The sequence below is a fragment of the Clytia hemisphaerica genome, unplaced genomic scaffold, assembly GCF_902728285.1.
Source record: "Clytia hemisphaerica strain Z4C2 unplaced genomic scaffold, Clytia hemisphaerica genome assembly, whole genome shotgun sequence".
Classification (NCBI taxonomy): domain Eukaryota; kingdom Metazoa; phylum Cnidaria; class Hydrozoa; order Leptothecata; family Clytiidae; genus Clytia; species Clytia hemisphaerica.
In genome coordinates, this window is record NW_027104129.1 from 167,458 (window position 1) to 186,739 (window position 19,282).

The 19,282-nt window shown below is 35.0% G+C and overlaps 2 protein-coding genes across 2 annotated transcripts; both read right to left on the bottom strand.

Annotated features, from left to right (window-relative positions):
• On the bottom strand, window positions 1-9,291 carry LOC136813615 (dentin sialophosphoprotein-like). The gene is made up of 4 exons (XM_067070121.1): window positions 8,683-9,291; window positions 8,110-8,362; window positions 946-3,271; window positions 1-670 (listed from the first exon to the last, which is right to left on the bottom strand). The coding sequence occupies exons 1-3, from the start codon at window positions 9,145-9,147 to the stop codon at window positions 2,340-2,342; spliced, it is 1,650 nt and encodes a 549-aa protein (XP_066926222.1). The 5' UTR covers window positions 9,148-9,291; the 3' UTR covers window positions 1-670; window positions 946-2,339.
• LOC136813649 (nucleolar and coiled-body phosphoprotein 1-like) lies at window positions 419-2,070 on the bottom strand. The gene is made up of 2 exons (XM_067070155.1): window positions 946-2,070; window positions 419-670 (listed from the first exon to the last, which is right to left on the bottom strand). The coding sequence occupies exons 1-2, from the start codon at window positions 2,068-2,070 to the stop codon at window positions 419-421; spliced, it is 1,377 nt and encodes a 458-aa protein (XP_066926256.1).
• Window positions 9,292-19,282: the final 9,991 nt, after the last annotated feature.

Genomic DNA, 19,282 nt, shown 5'->3' on the forward strand with positions numbered 1-19,282 from the left:
TTATTTTTCACCGAGTTTTCTTATCCGAGTGTCAAAAAATTAATGCTATTTTTACACGAAACTAATAAATAATATTGCAATAAAAAATAACTACGTAAAAACAATAATAACTGTTTGTAAGTAGTTCCACTTTCAAAAGATCATCTTGATTGCGTATCAAATATGATATGTCGTCCAAGGTCCTTGAATTATCGCAAAATTCCAAAAATTGATTTTCTAAATTGGATTGATTCGTAAACAGTGAAATATGAGTAAAACAGTGACAGTAAGTAAAAACTGCCTTAAAAAGCCTAAAATACCCTAAAAGCAAAAGTTATTTCGTTAATTTTATACAAAAATTATCTTAGAATCTAAAAAAAAGAACGCTTAGTATAATCTAAAAGAGTCTTCTATCCTAATTAATTAAATTTGTATAAAACTATACGACTTCTTCATTTTTTTGTTTTTTACGCGCTAATTTGAACCACTCGGGTTCTGAAGAGTTCGACGTTGTATTTTCAATATTTCTTTGTACACGAGAACCAGAACGAGTCGGCGAAACTGTTGTTTGTACCGGTTTCTTAGCAACGATCGGTGGTCTGGGACTAACTTCTGGTTTTTGACCAATGGGTGGACGTGGACTGATTTTAGGTTTTGGTTTGGTCGGTGGTGATAAAGGTCTGCTGTTTGCCTGAAAAAGAAGAGATCGGGAATCGGAATTAATTTCAATCAATGTTTTGAGCTTTTTTGGTCATTTATTAACAAAGTATAGAAAACTAAAACCTCTTTCATTTAAGGCTTTTACCTAGATTCGCAGGTGATGCAAGTGAAAACAAGTATCCGATTAGTTTGGACGGAATGTCCCCCATTTTTCTTTGCTTATTTTTGACTAGAGCGGCTAAAAAGATTTCAACAAGCATCAAAAGTATACCCCATACGAAAGAAGAACTGAGAAATTTTTCTTACCTCATTCGTCGAACCATTGTTTTTGTCTTCGTCGGTCTCTTGTTTTTGTCGAGCCAATCGGAACCATTCAGGTTCAGCGTTGCTAGGAGATGATGCGAGGTTTTCTTTCGAAGAAGCGGCGTCTCCCAACCTCTTCTGTTCTTTACTTCCCAACGATTTCGAACGCTGAATAACATCACTACTTTGAAACGAAAAGTCTTTACTTGGTGACCCATGAACTGTAGGGCGGTTTTTAGCTAATGGGCGGGGCGGGCGGTCCATCTGTTCTTCCACTTCTGGTTTGACGTCTCGATTTGAAGGTAGAGAAAACGATTTGGCTTCACCTGTTAAAGAGGGTGGATCAACTTTCTTTAACGAATGTCTTTTCATTTCTAAGGGTGATTCGACAGAGTCTTCAACAGGGGCGTGTTGTTCGAAGGAATTTCGGTCGATTTTCTTTAAAGAATGCCGTTTGAATTCAAGACTTTCGACAACTTTCGGTTTTTCATCGATAGTTTTCCAAGAAGCTCGTTTTACGTCGTGTCGTGGCTTTTCTTCGAAAGATTTCTCGTTAAAGGAACTCGTATTCAAATCGATGCTCGATAATTTGGCGCTGTCAAACGCCATACAGTTTGTTTCAATGTCTTCAGACTTACGGACGGGGCTCAAAACCTTTTGGTAAGAGGACGTACTCGCGTTCGGTGTACGAGAGAACGATTTCCGTTGATTGGTAACGGGTTCGTCAAGGTTCATTTCACTATTAACAAAATCTAAAATATCGTTCGATGAGGTCGTTGAAGTGTTATGAGATTCGTTCGCCTTCTCGACAGTCTCCTTGCTGCTCATATAGTCCTCAGCTTTTGGAACACTTCTCAACGAAATACGCTTGAACTCAAACGGTTTTTCCTCTTCATCTTTATCTGGACGGTGAAGCTTCCGAGGACTTGTAGCTGGCCTCTGACGAACGACCGGTGGCGATTTAGCGCCTGTTTGGTTAAGATAGCCAACACTCTTTGAATTAGTACTAGAATATGAACTATTTTCTCGGTTTTCTAGTTTCTCAGAATAAGATTTTGATCGAGACATGTTCGATAAGGGAGGGCTGGATTCGATCTTTCGATCTTGTCGTGGGCTGGTCAACGCCATTGCCAACATACCATAAGAATCTCCCTCTTGGGATTTGGGGAAAACAAGTTCTTTCTCTTCATGAACACTTTTACGCTGCTGAGAAATATCTTCTTTGCTTCGATAAAAACCCTCTTGGTTTTTTATTGTAGTGGTTTCAGGCGATGGCTTCTTTTCTGGTGACTCCCTGTTCAAAGAAGTGCGACTTCGAGATAAACCAGGAACAGAATAAGACTGTATTGTCACCGAGCCTGAGTTTCGTTTTTCATCAATTTCAAAAGATTTTCCCGTCAAGGAGTTTCGGCTTCCGTACGAAACTTTTGAAAGGCGTTTTCTTCGACAGGTGTTGTATCGACCGAAGATAATCGTTTCTCTCCGAAAGATTGTCGTTTCTCTCCAAATGATTGTCGCTTCTCTCCGAACGATTCTCGCTTATCTCCGAAAGATTGTCGCTTTTCGGGGGATGAGGTTTGATTGTCACCGGGTGATTCTCTTTCATAACCGTAAGATTGTCGTTTTTCGGGAGCTGATTTCTCCTTCTCATCAATTGAAGCCCGACTACCGAAAACTTGATCTCTTGAGATTCGTTTCTCGTCGTCGTTCTTTCCGAAAGATTCGGAATAAAATAATTTACTTTTCAATTCACCCAACGAGAATTTCTTAACCGGGAGATCTTCATTGTCGTCTAAGCTTTGTATGGATGAATTGGCGCTTCGGGGCGGTTTAATAGGTGGTTTTGGGCGGTTGACATTCTCTCGAGAATTGGTCGAAAAAGATCGCTGGGCCATGGTTCTCTGCTTTTGAGGTTGAAAATCGTCGGCTGTCGAGAACGAATGTTTATTTCGTAATGCTTTCGGGACAGCATCGTTGAAATTCGGTTCAGTATTATCAAACGAAGATCGATTTGTCATTTCCGAGTTATTTCGTGAATAGGAGGGCATTGAATCCCAGTCAGAGTTCCGGCTGACGTTTGATGTATGTCGGCTGACATTCGTAGTTTGACGACTTTCGAAATTATCGGAATCTTCATCGATTTTCGTTAAAAACGAGTCTTCCTTAAAGGAAAACGAACTCGTGGAGCGAGCGGGTTTCGGTGGAGCGTTTCCGGTGCGATATCGGGATGGTTTCCGACGGTTTTGTGGCGCGACACGGATACGGTCCTTAGCAACGGTATTTTCAATTTGTGGGGTTGTCGGCTTGATGTCTCCTAGTTTGACAGGAGCTGAAAATGTAAAAGACGGATATAAAAAATAGTTCTAAAATGAAATTAAACCTAAGGCGAAAGGAGAAATGTAATTTTTATTAAATAATGCAGTGAATACTCGGGCTTCCCTTAGCCGTCTGGGGAAGCAAGACATAAAATGGAAAATTTTGTAGACAACAAATGAAAAAAGAGCTTTAAAGCATTACACGAATACGTCGATGTCGCTTGTGAAGAAGAAGAAGAAACAGTTATCGGTTTATCGTGAGCTGGCTTGTCCAATGTGACTTTCTTCTTATGTAGAAATTCCAAGTCTTTTCGAATGTTCGCAGCATTGCCACTCGTGGCAGTTGTTAAACTTTTGACTGGACTGAAAGTTTTGGCTGTATTGTAACTCTTAGGAGTGTGCAAATTATTATTAGCATTGACATTATTGAATTTGCTGAAAGCGTCTTTAAAGTTGAATTTTTCCTCCTCTATATTATTGTTGTTGTTATCGTTATTTGTGTGAAGACAAATCACAACCATTTCGATCCAAACTCAATTTTGAGCCTAAAAACCCCCTTCCAATATATCGCACAGAAAGTTAAAGATACTTTTACATTTGATAACGACAAATTTAGTGTTGTTTCCTTCTCTTTATCTATTTCTTATGAAAATTATATTTTGCAATAAATCTAGAAATGAAAACAAACTGTTAGACATTGTATTATGGCAAGCATAAACATGCATTATATGACGTTTCCAGAACGTTCAAAAGTCGTCTCCCGTTAAAAAACACTGCAATAAGATCTCAGGCAACCTGAGGAGCTTTGATTAACTTTGAACCTTGAAACCTCCCATTACCTTCGAAAGTTAACATCATCGTAACATAAAGTCAAAAAAGACACATTAATGATGTAAGAAAGATCTTGACGATATAATCTGATATAATTCGTTACGTAAAGTATCTATAAGTAGTTCCATTGATAAGCATCCAAATAACAGAATTTACTTTTATTTTCAAACCACAAACTCAAAACGATAGTATTCTAAAATCAGATACAAGAATTAGAATTATAGAAGGATTCGAAAAATATAGTAGTTCGAATGAGGAAGAGTCCGGTAAAAAACCCTTTTTATTACTTTGGTGTCCCCTTTTTAGGTCTTCACAAAGGTTTCAAAATCCAAGTTAGCCGCCTTTCAACAAGAATAACCATTTGGAAATCTCATATCAAGAAGTTGACAGAACTAAATTTCATGCCTTTTCAAGTTAAAGAGAATTGCTTTTTGGTCATAATCAAATACAAAAATCTCTGCAAACACCCAAACATAAAATGGTAATTATATAAGCCAAAAACAACATGGCAAGATGAAAGTTGGTCAACTGTCTCATTCTTGATTGCTTAAAGCAGAAAATGCTGACACTCAGAAATAGCAATGACAATAAAACAAGCTTAAACATATCATTTTAATTTGAAAAACACTATGAACAAAAGCTCAGTGACTTTCTAGTGTATGTATAATATCAAATCAATTCAACATACAAAGTCAATCCGATAGTCTATATCAAAATACAGGATTCTTTTATAAGAAATTTTAATAAAACGATCTTAAGTCATTTCAATATTCAACATTTAATTTCAACAGGCCGGTAGAAAACACTTAAGTCAGGCATGGATTAGGATTTTTGTAAGTTTTTCGTAGCACCTAAACAAATAACGAGGTAAACAGTTCTTAGGCCTGCTTGGACAACCCAGAAAGTCTTGTTATAAGGTATCAAATGCCTATAAGTTTTTCTTTCTTATTCGAAAAAGTAATCTACCACAAGATTACATAAAAAGAGAGAAATTATCAAGTATATTGGATCACCATCTAACAGCTCTTCAAGGCGACTTATGAGCTAGCTATGTACTTCAAGGAGCCATAGTAATGAACAAACTATAGCAAACAAATTTTCAACAAACATTTCCATAACTTCTCTAAACAACAACACCTTCACCTGAAGACATGCGTTTATGAGAGCTATCTAATTTAAAGCAAAAACCAAAAACACTTTAAAAGAAGCTTAGAGACTGAAAACGTCATAAACAATCACTAACAGTCATTCACCGATTTGAAAAACTTTGTAACATACAGATAAAGGGTTTTTCATAAAATTGAGCTCATCTCTACATCAACCCATGACGTCAGAACGTTAAAGCACATGAAAGCTGACATAAACGTAGGCCAGATCACGTAGTAATATGTGCCTACGAGGATGGAATGAAAATATCTTGACAAGGAGTGCTTTGTCTTTCGTCTCCATTGAAATCAACACAAAGCAACAAGGTTCTATGCTATAGAAGGTCCAGCAAACGCGTAACCTGAATATTAGTTGAGGCTTCTTGGAGTTTTCTAGTCAAACATTATCCTTTGATTAAATTGAAAAAACCTTTGAAAAGTCAGAGCAGATTCAAAACAAGATAGAAATTCATTTTCACAGAAACTTGTACAGTAGACCAAATAAGAAACATTAAAGAATTCCATGCTAGCAAAACGGAAAAAAATGAAAAAATGTGTAACACCAGTGCTAAGACATTTGAAAAAGGTAAAACAACACTATACTAACGAAATAAGACAACAAATTATGATAATTATTCATCATATCGCGTTTGTTTAAAATCAATCATATGTATTTGGGAAAATTTCTTTCCAACAAAACATCCCAATGGATAAATACTGTGCAAAGAGTTTAATAATTCATGATGGAACCGTTTCTTTCGATTGATTACTATAGTAACCAAATGAACAGTTTACTATCCCTCATTTGAACAGTTGAGGTCTGTATAGCTGGAAGTAGAATGATCAATAATTACGCAATTCAACCCTTTGAGAGATCCGATAAAATGACTAAACCTTGACAAAAGAACAGCCCTTAAACCTTTTTAATCAAAAAAATAACTAAAGTAAACCAATGTAGGACAATGGATAATTGCAGTGAAAAATCAAAAGGAATCTTTCTGAGGGAAGCCAAATAGAAGACTATGATGGATAAGAAACTCATAGAAAATTGAGGGCTCGATAACGATAGTATGGAACCATCAACCCTACTATTACTATGTAAACTGGATGCGAAAAGATCCCAAGATTCAAACTGCTATAAAGCACATCATTATTCACAAAAAAGTCACTGTATCGGTCACGCAACTGTCAATTCTCTGTCAAATACACAAATACTCATACAAAAACTTCGTATCCATTTAAGGGGTCGTCCGACTTTTTATGACCATTTCCCTTGCTTCGGTGTTACTAACAACATGATACCCTCATCCAAAATAAACATCCTGATCTATTGTCATTTCCGTTATATTGGTTTCCCGTATTGGTGACACAAATCAACGGGAAGTGGTGAGGCATTCTGATTGTAAATAACAGATTCGTTAAATACCTTTTGGAAGGTGAAACTGATAGTTTAAGTTGTTATTACGTATATAAGGAAAGATTAGAAGTGAAGTCTTCATTAGCTTGGAAATCTTTCCTTCACAACTCAACCTACATACAACACTTAACATGAATGGAAACAAGTTGGCAAATTTCAACAGCAGAATGACTGTAATTTGGTTCATTTTTCGCATAAGAAAAATAATTCTCTCAAATCAGTAATATTCCCCTGAAATAGGCAATAATTCACTGATGATACTTTGCAATAAATAAAAAACAATCTTCACTTCCAAAACAAACAACTGACGCTCTCCGAACGGCCTAATCAAACCTATAAGTCAGTAAATGGCTGAAAACACATCAAAAACCGACCTCAACCAAACGTTTTTTTTAACTTTTAAAGCCCTAAAGATTATCGTCAAAACAGCACTATCGACTCAACACAAGCCAATACAAAGACTTATTATAAGTTCTGAGATTTCAGTTTAAATGGTAAAAGACAGGAGTACAGTATACCATCAACCAGCTGACGACAACTTCTGGTAGTCAAGTAAACATTTTATTTCTCAGCAGAAATACAAAACAAAAACCACAGCTTCGCTAATTTCAATGAATAATGTATATTTCAAACTTTCCTGATTGCAATCATGAGAAGCCAATCACATAGTTTGCAGAGGGGTATGAACCCCCCTAGGTTTATTTCATCCCCCCCTATATACCCATCCCCCCCTTTTGTAATGAAATCTTATCCCCCCTTTTTTTTTACAGAAAATCTGTTTCGAAGGAAACTCGCTTTCCCACCTACCAGCAAAATTATCAACAAGAAAGAGTATGAAGTATTATAGTCACGAGCCAACAATGACAGAATATAACTGTGACAATTTGTATTTGATTAGAAAATTGACCAAAATTTCCAAACCCCCCCTTTTTTATTTGATCCCCCCCTACATTCCCATCCCCCCTAGTTTTTTCGGCAGATCTTGGTACCCCCCCCTACAAAGGCCCTCCAGAAAGTTGGCATCCCCCCCTATTAAAAAGGGGGGGGGGGGGTGCAAACTATGAATCAATTTCCTTAATTGCTTTGAGAATATCGCTAATGGATTGTTTCATTTGGCAAGATTGTATATTCTGATAAGAGACACTGAAAAAGAACCTAATTGAAACAACTAAGCTTCAGTTCAATCCACGAAACAATCAATGAAAACGTTTGTTTATGATGACTAGTTAGGGTGACTTGCGGCGAATATTTATCTGAATTCTACTCAGAGCTTATGCAGTGTTTTAAGATTCCACAGGGACTTAATTTTATGCTTTGACATCCAAATCCGCGAATCCGCCAAATTTAATTCCTGCGAAATTTTATCTAGTTTAAAAGTACATAGGGCTTTAAAGAAATTTGGTCTCATACCAGGCTTTGAACGTTAATATTGATAGAGATTTTAAGGGAAGGTTCTTACCGGAAGAGTGATTGCCGAACTGGTCAGTGCTTTCTTCTGCTAACGTCTTGGAGAAAAAATCGTCGTTGAAACTACTGTTCCCCAACGAAGAAGTGGATCTCGCACGACTCGAAGTATCAAGCTTGGGTTCAGAATCCATTGATTCTACTGTTGTATCCAAATCGTTTTTATCTCCTTTCTTGCTTTTCAGCTTCCTGAGTGAACTTCGAATATACTGTTGAGCGTCTTTCAAGGAGTTCTTCTTTTCAGAGTTCTGCAGAAAAAGAAGATAGAATGATAAATAAAACATCACATCAAGTACAATTAAACTTTGGGAGGAGAGCTTTACTAAGTTGGTGATAGTGAAGACCGGGTCTACCGAGTGGACTGGGTTGCCAGATAAGTGTATAGACAACATAATAAGAATGGAAAGACGATTACGTTTGAATTGAACTGAACCATGATAATGGTGGAAAACCAAAGATTTCCATGCAGGACAGTTGAAACTATATAGAGAATGTACAAGAATTCCAATAAGGGAAGAACTCAATAGTCGCACCCCATATCACAGGACATACAAAAGCTTTTTCTTACATTATCATCATCTTGGTTGATGGGTGATTTCGATCGTTTGGATGTCAACGAAGAACCATCAGAATTCAATCTCCTCAAATGATCGTCATTTCTATTCCCTCCCGAACCCCCACCGACCATGATATCGTCTTGCGATCGTGATTTGTATTGCTCTTGGAGTGACCCCTCACCATCCTGACTCTTTCTTTTCGATTTCTTCCTAAAAATGTTCTTGAATCCTTTGAAGAAATTCCCAGCTTTCTTTTTCTTTGATTTGGAGTTAGAATTAGTTGACGTGTCCATTTGGTCCGCACTTTCTCGTCCCGAGTCCCCTAACTCGTCTGCACTATGGCGTCTTGTGAAGTGATGCTCCGCTCTACTCTCTTCAACATTGAGGTCTTCAATGTTGTGTATGCCTGAATCTGAACGTTTTCTTTTACTGATTCGACTTGAGAGTTCATCAAAGGCATCAGTGGGTTGCGCCATTGTTTGTTTATGCGTTGTTTATTTATTTTTCACGACATTAGTAGATCTTTCCCACGGATTTCCAAGTGATTTTGTTATGTTTACGCATTTTGGTTGATGCCACTTAGAAAATGTTACATTGTTATTTTGTGTTGTTTTTTAGTGTTTCTAAATAAAGCAATGTAGAAACGTACAATGCCGGGCAAAAGGTTGTAGACAAATGAAATTTCAGTGAAAAATGATGAGAAATAGAGCAAAATGACTCTTCTATGTGTCTGAAAGGGGATGGAAGTTAAGAAAAACACTTTTGAAGTCGTTGCATTGCTTTTGAATTGCTTTTGAGGGAACCACAAGCAAAAAATCAGCGTTTTGATACTGGTGTAAGCCAGTTAATCAAGCCCTTGTGGTTTGCCCTTGCGGTTAGACTGCAGTGGGTGACTTTCAAAGACTTTGAATGGGTTTGGAAAGCACCCAGAGCCTCTTGGGAACTTGTTTTTGATCGATATTGAAGTATTTTGCAAATATTGCAGAAGTCTACCAACCTTTTGTCCAGCATTGTCTGAGAATTCTGAGACTCAGTGTATTTTCCAGCTCAAATTTTTGGGAATATCAATGGTAGTTTCAGATTGAAATTGTCTCTATTGTAGTTGAGGATCATTCCTGAGTCTCAAAATTTATTTTTGCTGCTTCAGCATTTTATATTGCTCCACATTTGAGTCTATTTGAGGGGGGGGGTCTCAATACTTCTGAAAATGGCTGATTTTTTGATTTTTTTGGTATAACTCCTGCTGTGATGGTCGAAATAATTAGAAATTTCTTCTGGTTGTTCGATTTGAGATACTTTGATGGAAAATTGCCACTTCAGAGAAGACCCCTGTTCAAATTTTTCTTAAAAATTTAGACAATGCCGGACAAAAGGTTGTAGACAAATGAAATTTCAGTGAAAAATGATGAGAAATAGAGCAAAATGACTCTTCTATGTGTCTGAAAGGGGATGGAAGTTAAGAAAAACACTTTTGAAGTCGTTGCATTGCTTTTGAATTGCTTTTGAGGGAACCACAAGCAAAAAATCAGCGTTTTGATACTGGTGTAAGCCAGTTAATCAAGCCCTTGTGGTTTGCCCTTGCGGTTAGACTGCAGTGGGTGACTTTCAAAGACTTTGAATGGGTTTGGAAAGCACCCAGAGCCTCTTGGGAACTTGTTTTTGATCGATATTGAAGTATTTTGCAAATATTGCAGAAGTCTACCAACCTTTTGTCCAGCATTGTAATCATTAAAAATTTGGCCAATGTTGGTCTAGCCATTAACCCTTCCAAACAGGCACTGAATAGTTATAATGTCATAAAGATTCTATTATCAAATGGTTAAAAAACTTAAATTATGAAAACGCAACAATAATCGTTAGACATCAGTTCGTACCACTAGCTATCATTAATTACCAACCATCGTGTAGAAAAACTCATTAAAGTAGATATAAGAAAACAAGAAATTAAAACAATTAGTGGATAATGAGATTTGGTTGAGAGAAAATAGAGCGTCTAGAATGCGTTATTTTTTCATCTTGCATATACAATCTAATGTATTTCGAAACTCCATCTAAAGCAAATTATAGCATTGATGTAAGAAACTATCGTTTTTTTCAACTATAAACTGAAAATCTTACATACATGACGAATTTTTTAATTAGATTTTTTCTCGTAAATTACATTACCACTAAAAAAAACTAATTGATAGATTGGTTGCTATGAGTGATTTGAACGAGGAAATAAAAAAAATTTAAAATCCATTTTTATGAAATATGGTATTATGCTCATAAAACATGGATTATTGAGGGTTGACAACTTTACGATTATCAACATACAATTCTCATATAATCCATTGAAAAATTGGAAAAAAGGATATTACAAAACGGACAAGAGGATTCTTTAAGTAATAACATACTTTTTTCTGACAAAATGAAATCCATGTGCTCCAGCTTCAAACTGGTCTTGACGAGGATTTTCTTATCACTTCAAAGTAAAAGTATTTCCCAAGTATTGTGTATTATAACATGTAAAAAATAAAATTTGATTTTGACATCATTATTCATACTACTTACTTCAATAAATTTGCACAAAAAAACCACAGAGAATTATTAGTTCAAAATAAAAGGAATCAGCTGGTCTCTATGCAAAAACCATGAGCCAACAGCAAAAGAATTTTTCAAAAGCAAATTGCCTTATAAACAAATAGTCCTCAAGATCAATGTAAATAATATTCAAATTTTCATAGCGGATTTTTCAAAAATGGTTCCTTTAGAAACTGGAACTATAAATCTAAATTACTGCTTGATGTCAGTGCTTTTGTGAAATTTTGTCTGTCCATCTAGTACAAAAATTGTATCAGATATTAGATTTTAAGCTAACCAAAGCAAGTTCCTTGACCCAACCAACAAACATCTCGAAACAAAAAGTATGCTCATTTTTAGTCCGAATCTCTACTCAAAATCCAAGAAGACAACAAAAAAAACACTCCCACAATATTTTTTTTGGAAAATCTTTTCATGGAAATAGAAAAAATTACAAAAAAAATGAAGATAGAAGATATTGAAAAGATAAGGTAGCTTTGATTTTGAATGGGACACGAGATTTTTAAAACAAATTCGACATAAATAAATAATATACATCATTGAGGAACTTTTTTTTTGAACAACACAAGAAAAGAGTTCTTTCCATCAAAACCCAATAAAATATTCAAACTATTCAAGAAAAATAGGCAAAAGAGAAAGAACAGTTCTATGGTGTGTATGGAGAAATTCTTTCAATTAGTTGACCTTTTTCTCAACTGTAAAAGTACTCCGAAATATGTTGGCCTCTTCTCGATTGTCTAAAAAAGAAGAAATACGAAAGCAATGAATTCGAAAAGATTTTAAAAGAAGAAATTTAATACGACTCAACATACAGTACAAAACATTTCGTGAAATTCAACACATCACACAGCTCTGCTAAAACATTTTAAATTACAAACAATGTTTAATAAAACCCATCAATTTTCGCTCAGACCTTTCAAGAAAGTGTGAAATAGTGTTAGCTAATCTGGATAAGATTATAATGCGACAACATTAATCATTTTTTAATAAAGATTTAAAAAATCTCAGTTCACAAAAGTTCTCAAGAAATTGTTGCATTTAGAACAGCACACAAAAATTGTATTCAATGAAAACAAAATTAGATGGTCATATATTGTTATCTAAAATACTCACGTTGTCCTTATTGGCAGACAGATTATAAAAAGTGAAATTTCAAGTCAAAAATTTCAAAAGATTGAACTTGGAAAGTTAACATTTGGATCCCTAATGTGGCCTAAAATCATTATTTCTCTAATAACTTGTGAAGCACACAAGCTACTTGTGAAGCACACAAGCTTTTGCCTTGAAAATTAAGTAATGATATTGGGGTAGTTATTTCCCTAATTGTTTGCAAAAACTTTTCAAGATTGTAGCACTTGTGCAGGGGGGGGGGCACGCAGTTACTACAAGACATGATGTGTAGTAAGTGCTTTTTCAACACTTTTTTTCAGGACCACCACCCTTTGCAGTTACTACACCTTGGTAGTAACTGTTTTCAGAAAAGATTTCCAGGTACCACCCCTGTTTTTGAGTGATATCATCAAAAACATGCTCGAAATTACCCTAAATTGCAATTATTTTTCAACCTAAAGCCATTTTTGTGCTAGATTTTCTTTTAATTTACTTGTTTAACAGCTGTTGAGAACATTTTAATGATAATTAGGGAAAGCATAATTTCAAAGTTGGGTCTGAGAAAAAAAATTTTTTTCGTCCATTTAACAAAAATATTTTTTTTAACAAAGAATTTTTTCACCAAAAAATTCATTTTTGGTGAAAAATTTTGAAAGTTCTTTAAAAAGAATTAAAATATAAGCACTTACTACACCAAAAGTGCTAGCGTTAGTGTTTGGCACCACCCCCAAACAGCAGTTACTACACTGTGTAGTAACTGTTTTCATAACTTCTGAATACAGTACCACCACGGTAGTAAGTGTCATACTGTCTTGTATTAACTGCGTGCCCCCCCCTGCACTTGTGTGTATTTTACAGACAAGAATGATATATAGACAGCTTATGGTCTGCAAATAAAACAAACGTTTATCAAATTCAATAAAATTAAATCTAAGTCGAACAGATTATTTATAGAAATTTCAGCTTGATCAGTACATTCCTTCAGATTCAAGTGTATTTTTAGCAATTTACAGATCAGATCATAAATTTAGGCTGGTCTATTGTACCGAGTGTTTCAAAAAAAGTGTACAAGTTTGACTTGAGATTGTGTAAGTGAGAAAACTAAAAGTATTATAAATCTAAACTTAAATCTTAAGGCTAACGTAAATTTTAAGCTATCATATCATACTTTAATTTGCTCCACACATTCTTGAGTTTTGAAGAAAAATTGAAAAAATTCTCTTACAAAAAAAACGCCATTTTTGAGAAAAAAGAAAAAGAATCATTCCCAGAAGCTCATTTAGGACTCAAATAAAGCATTTCACATAGAATAAGATTTAGTCTAGGCAGATATTTTTTTGATTTTTTGACTGACTCTGGCTATATAATAAATGTAGAAAAGTGTTGAGTTTAATGTTAAGTTTTTCTGGCTTGTAACAGTAACCCCAAATGATGGTAAAGCAAACAATGAAGAAAGAAGCAAACAAGGAAGCAATATGCTGAATGAACCTACCTGAAGATTGATGTTATAAAAAAATAGAAAAGAAATGACAACAATAGTAAGAGAATGCATACTAAAACAAGCTAGATGCTGAATGGACCTACCTGATGATGAAAGTTAGATAGCAAGGCGAGGTGAAAAATGAAAAAAATCAGTCAGAAAATATAGCGCTTAGCAAAAATGCATAACACAATAAATTCATCATTGATTGTTGATGGGGAGGGGAAGGGTTGTAGGGAAAAAATAAATAGAAAGTTCTGGTGGCAAAAATCAGTTTTATTGACAATTGAATCATGCTTGATGGTGAGCATTGTTATCAATAATGTTTTTGTGTGAAAAACATAGAAATATAAGGAAAAAATCCAATGAAAATCTGCAAAAATGGCGATTTCCGGCATTTTCAACCGGAAAAAGTTTTTTTCTCAAAAATTTAACTCGGCCATGTTTTGAGCATTGCAAATACGCATCTTTCTGCAAAAAATCAATGTTTTTCCAAAATCAGGCTCCGTTACATTTTAGGTATTGTCCTTTTGCATCAGTGTGCAAAATTTCTTTAAAAAAATATAAAGTACAGCTCGAGAAATTCAAGAAATACGTTGTCTTTCCAGCAAAAATAGGTTGTCCCGGCGATTTTTAAATAGTTCTGGCTTCAAAAATCAATTTTATTGAAAATTGAAACATGCTTGATGGTGGGCATTGCTATTAATAATGTTTTTTAATGAAAAAACAACCAATTATAAGGAAAAAGTCCAATGAAAATCCAGAAAAACGGCGGCCGGAAAAAATTTTTTTCTCAAGAATCGACTCGCCCATGTTTTGGGCATTGTTTAAAATATGCATCTTTGAGCAAAAAATAAGAAAAAACTAATGATAAAATCTCGAGAAAATGCCAAAAAAACAGTTTTTCTGGCATATTTCCGGCATTTTCAACCGGAAAAATTTTTTTTTCGAAAATCGGGCTCCGTCACTTTTTAGGTTAATCATCATTTTGCATCATTGTGCCAAAAAACAGAAAAAAGTTATGAGCCAATCCCAAGAAAAGCTGGTAACAGACGATCAAACAAACGGACGAACATGGGTTAATTTAAAGGACCTCCACAGGGGTACCCGGAGGTAGGTCCAAAAATAAAACTTTTTAAGCACTTTCCAATCATGAAATATCATTTAAAATGAGGCCTGGAAAACCTGAGTTACAAAAACTTGAGTTACAAAAACTCGAGTTACAAAAACCCGAGTTACTACAAATGTGACGTCATAAGTCTCAAATTATGACGTCATAATCATTTTGTAACTCAAAAAAAGTTGATTTTGTTTATCTATCTAACTTGATTTTTTTTTGCAGGTTTTGGTTTTCGAGCTGCCAATGCTATTGATTAACTAAAAATTGATTCACTTGAAAACTGCAGGAGATTCGAAGGGCACATTTTTTTTGTCAATTCTACACCCTATAGGAGCATAATATCAAAAATTTGCACTGATCTAAGGGGTACCCTACGAAAACCATTTTTAAGGCCTTTTCTGAATCTCGGACGCTGGTCTAATAATTCATTATATGATTTCTTTGTGCAACATCAAAAGGTCATAACGCAATTGTGAATATCTTTTGATTGAGCGAAAACATAGAGAAACTGCATGGTCTAGCGAACAAAGATTATAAAGCACCATTTGTAAAAAGAAAAAGCCTACTCTGAAATTTTTGGCTAACTTGGTCGCTCTTAAGATTGTTCATGTTAAGTAAATTGCAACCTCATTCCCGTGTATACCAGGCTTTATTTACCTTACTGATTGACGCCAGAGAATGCCCTGGTGTTGGCTGATGTGAGCTCCCCCTCTCAGAGGGGATCTTCTCAAAACGATATGTCATAACAAAATCTGACGTTACAAAGTTACACTGCAATGCGATGGTTTCAAATCCAGGAACAAATAAAATCTGACGTTTGTTTACGTAATCTTACGCGTTCGAAAAAAGACAATGCCAGAGTATTATCTAGCGCTATCAGTAGGCATAAAAAAGCTGATAATATGCAGGGACCGATGTTGTGTAAATTGAACATTCATTTTTCTTTTTCTTTTCGAGTTACGTAACTCGAAAACATAATTTTGGAAAAAAATTCGAGTTACATAACAACGGTAAATAACTTTTGAGTTAAATAAAAAGTCCCCTTTTATGATGTCACATTCGTTGTAACTCGGGTTTTTGTAACTCGGGTTTTTGTAACTCGGGTTTTTGTAACTCGGGTTTTTGTAACTCGGGTTTTTGTAACTCGGGTATTGAAACTCGAGTTTTTGTAACTTGGGTTCTCCGGGCCTCATTTATGGGTTGAGAGGTTTTGTTATTTTAAAAGCATTACACTAAACCCTCTAATAGATCCTGGTCAGTAAGATACCAAAAAACTAGGTGAGTAGGTCAAAATAATAAAGTTTAAGTTATTTTATTGCTATCTATCACTGGTCAAAATTTAAAGTTCATAGCATTTTCAAATCATTAAATTTTCGAAATTTTACTAAACAAGGGGGGGACCTAACTGCTGAGGGGTTGGAAATTGTACATTGGAAAACCCAAAAATAAGGTAAATATAGGCTAAAATCAGGCTATTTAGAGAAAAATAAGGGACCTTCTCTTTGACAGCTGGAAATATGCTTAAAAATTAATAAACGGGGGGTCCTAATAAGGTCCGGGTGGGTTGGAAAATTAACAAGCGGAAGGGGGCCGTTTATTTGGAACCTAAGAGTAGCCCTATCTTTCTTCCAAAAATCAGAGAAAACTAATGAAGCAATGTCGCACACAAAGTCCAAAAAACCTTATTTTTAGGCACTTTTTGGCCCAAATTTCCCCAAAAAAATTTCCTTGAAAATCAGGCTCACTCCCTCCCTCAAGCAATGGCTAGGGTGTGCTTTTAAGTAGTGTACTTTTCACTAATAGCTAAGCAGTAAGATAAAAATTAAACGACTAGAAATTGATCTACTATCAGGCTATCGTGTGGAGTGTCTACATAACCTTTTCGCCAACAATTATAACGAGCAGACTGGAGATGAAATGGTAACGCGCCTAGCAGTGTAGACCTAACTCTTAGAAGATCTTTCAAATTCAGTATGTGAATCGGTTTGTGTAAACCGCAGGTTAAAGGTCACAGGTTACAGGTCAGTGATGACAGGTTGACTCTAATCAATGTCATTGCAGAGGAAAATGTTTTGAAAACACAAAGAATTAACAAAAACATATAAAACCGTTTCAAACATCAAAATTTAACCATTTTATCGATCTTTCGCAGTTTGCGCCGTGTATAACGCAGACCAGAAAATATTTGAAACCATATTATACGTATAACAGGTATATTACATATTGTAATGTTTGTAATGTTATATGATGGTTACATATAACAAAACACGTCGCTCTAAAACTACCTTCTCAGAGAAATCACGAGCTTCTGATTGGTGTAATTTTATATCCAGCCATATTGTTATCATCACATTCGGTATGCTAAATATTTTTGGTGTTTTTCTCTTGTAAGACATGATATTTTGTGATTCTGTCAATATTTTTGTCAAAAATTGTCATTAAAGCCATTGACCTTTTACATAGTTATAATGTATGTTGATTCAGCAGATTGAAATAAGTAGAATCTTTTGTAATGAATAAAGAAAAATGTGGAGCAAGATTTTTTTCTTCCTTTTATTTACAAATTTGAAAGGACTCTTTTATTAAAATTTTGCTGACATCAGTTTCAGACGAGTCGGGTGTATATATAACACTGTATCATTCCTTTAAAGTCATTAAAATAACAATTGAATGATTAATTAGTTTCTAAAACCACTCTCTTAGGGACCTCACAAGCTTCTGATTGGTGCCGTTTTATATCCATTCACACTATCAACATCACATTTTGCATGATAAATATTTTCCGTGCTTTTGTCTTGTTAGGCATCATATTTTATGATTTTGTCATTATTTTTGTAAGTAAGTGTCACTAGGTTGTTTTTCTATTCAATTGTCATTTTATAATATCCAAATAACATGTGTTACTTTTTTGTAATTTAATGCGTTATGTATTGATGTTATGTTATGTATATGTTATGATCTTATTATCTTTTTTCGGTCTGCACTTTGTTGACCTGTAACCTGTGACCTGTGACCTGTAACCTGTAACCTGTAACCTTTGGTTTACACAAACTGGTATGTGAATAGAGCAGTAAAAAATACAACTTTTCTATTTATCCTTTTTTTTGCAAAAGTTCTAGAAATGAAAATAAAAGGATAATGATAATTGAATACTATCCACTGATAATCTGAGGCGTCATCGCAAAGCTAGAATCGCTTCGCGTACTCTTCGCTTGAGAAAATGATTGACAGATTAAATTTTTCACCCGCGCGGGAGTTTGCGGGCGTTCTGCGAGCGGACTGCGAGCGGACTGCGAGCGCTCTCGGCTCAATCCTCGGACCGTGTTAAAAATGGTAGACTCAGCTGTGACAGATCATTTTGATGGAAGTTGTTGGAATGTTTACAAGACTCTTGACAAAAAATCTTTTGTTTTATTGTCAATGATGACAGTGCCGTTATTAATTTTGTTAGATCTGATATATTGATGTTTGTAAGTGCACTTTATAGTTTTGATTCCCATTGAAGAATCATATTCTGGTTTTCATGTTATTAGATGCTGTTTTAGAGCTTTAGAGCTACACTGCTTAGCAATAGGTCTATTAATTATTAATGTGTCATTGTTTTAAGACTGGAGTTTTGAATTATTCAACATGACATCCTGACTAGCAAAAGGTCTATATATAATGACTTGGCAGCCTAGACTATAAATCATTTCTAAGGATTAGAAACTAGGCTAATCTAACCTCTTTTATCTTGCCCTTTGCAACAATACAATGCTGACAAGTTGACACAACACATTGACAAGTAATCCCTATAAGAAGCTTATATCAAAATCTGCAACAAAAATGAAAGTGGTCTCTGTTACTGATTGCTTTGAAACTGAAACCATTGAAAACGGAAATAAAATTGGTCTGCACTCGAAATTTTTTATTTTCATTTTTTATTCTTATATTTTTTAAATAACTCCCGTTTAGTACAGAAATCGGCCATACTTGCTTAAAAGTCTTCTATAATATAGTTTTTCGGGAGCTTTCAGATTCTGTAATTGGTTTTGGCCTAAAATGAGTTTGAAACTTCCATAAAAAATGGGCCATTAGGCTCTACCGTAACTTGGTCTAATGTCGACACCTCTCCTCTAATTCCGACACCCTTTTTATCAGCTGAAATTTATAGAAGAATTGAAACTGTTTTTCTTTGCTTAGTGGTCAGAGAGTAGAGGAATAATCCTTTTTCAATCTTTCATATTATTCCTTAGGCTGTCAGAATTAGACGAGGGATGTTGATATTAGACCAACTTACGGTAATTAATCCATAGGGTATTACCGTGAGTGGTCCTAA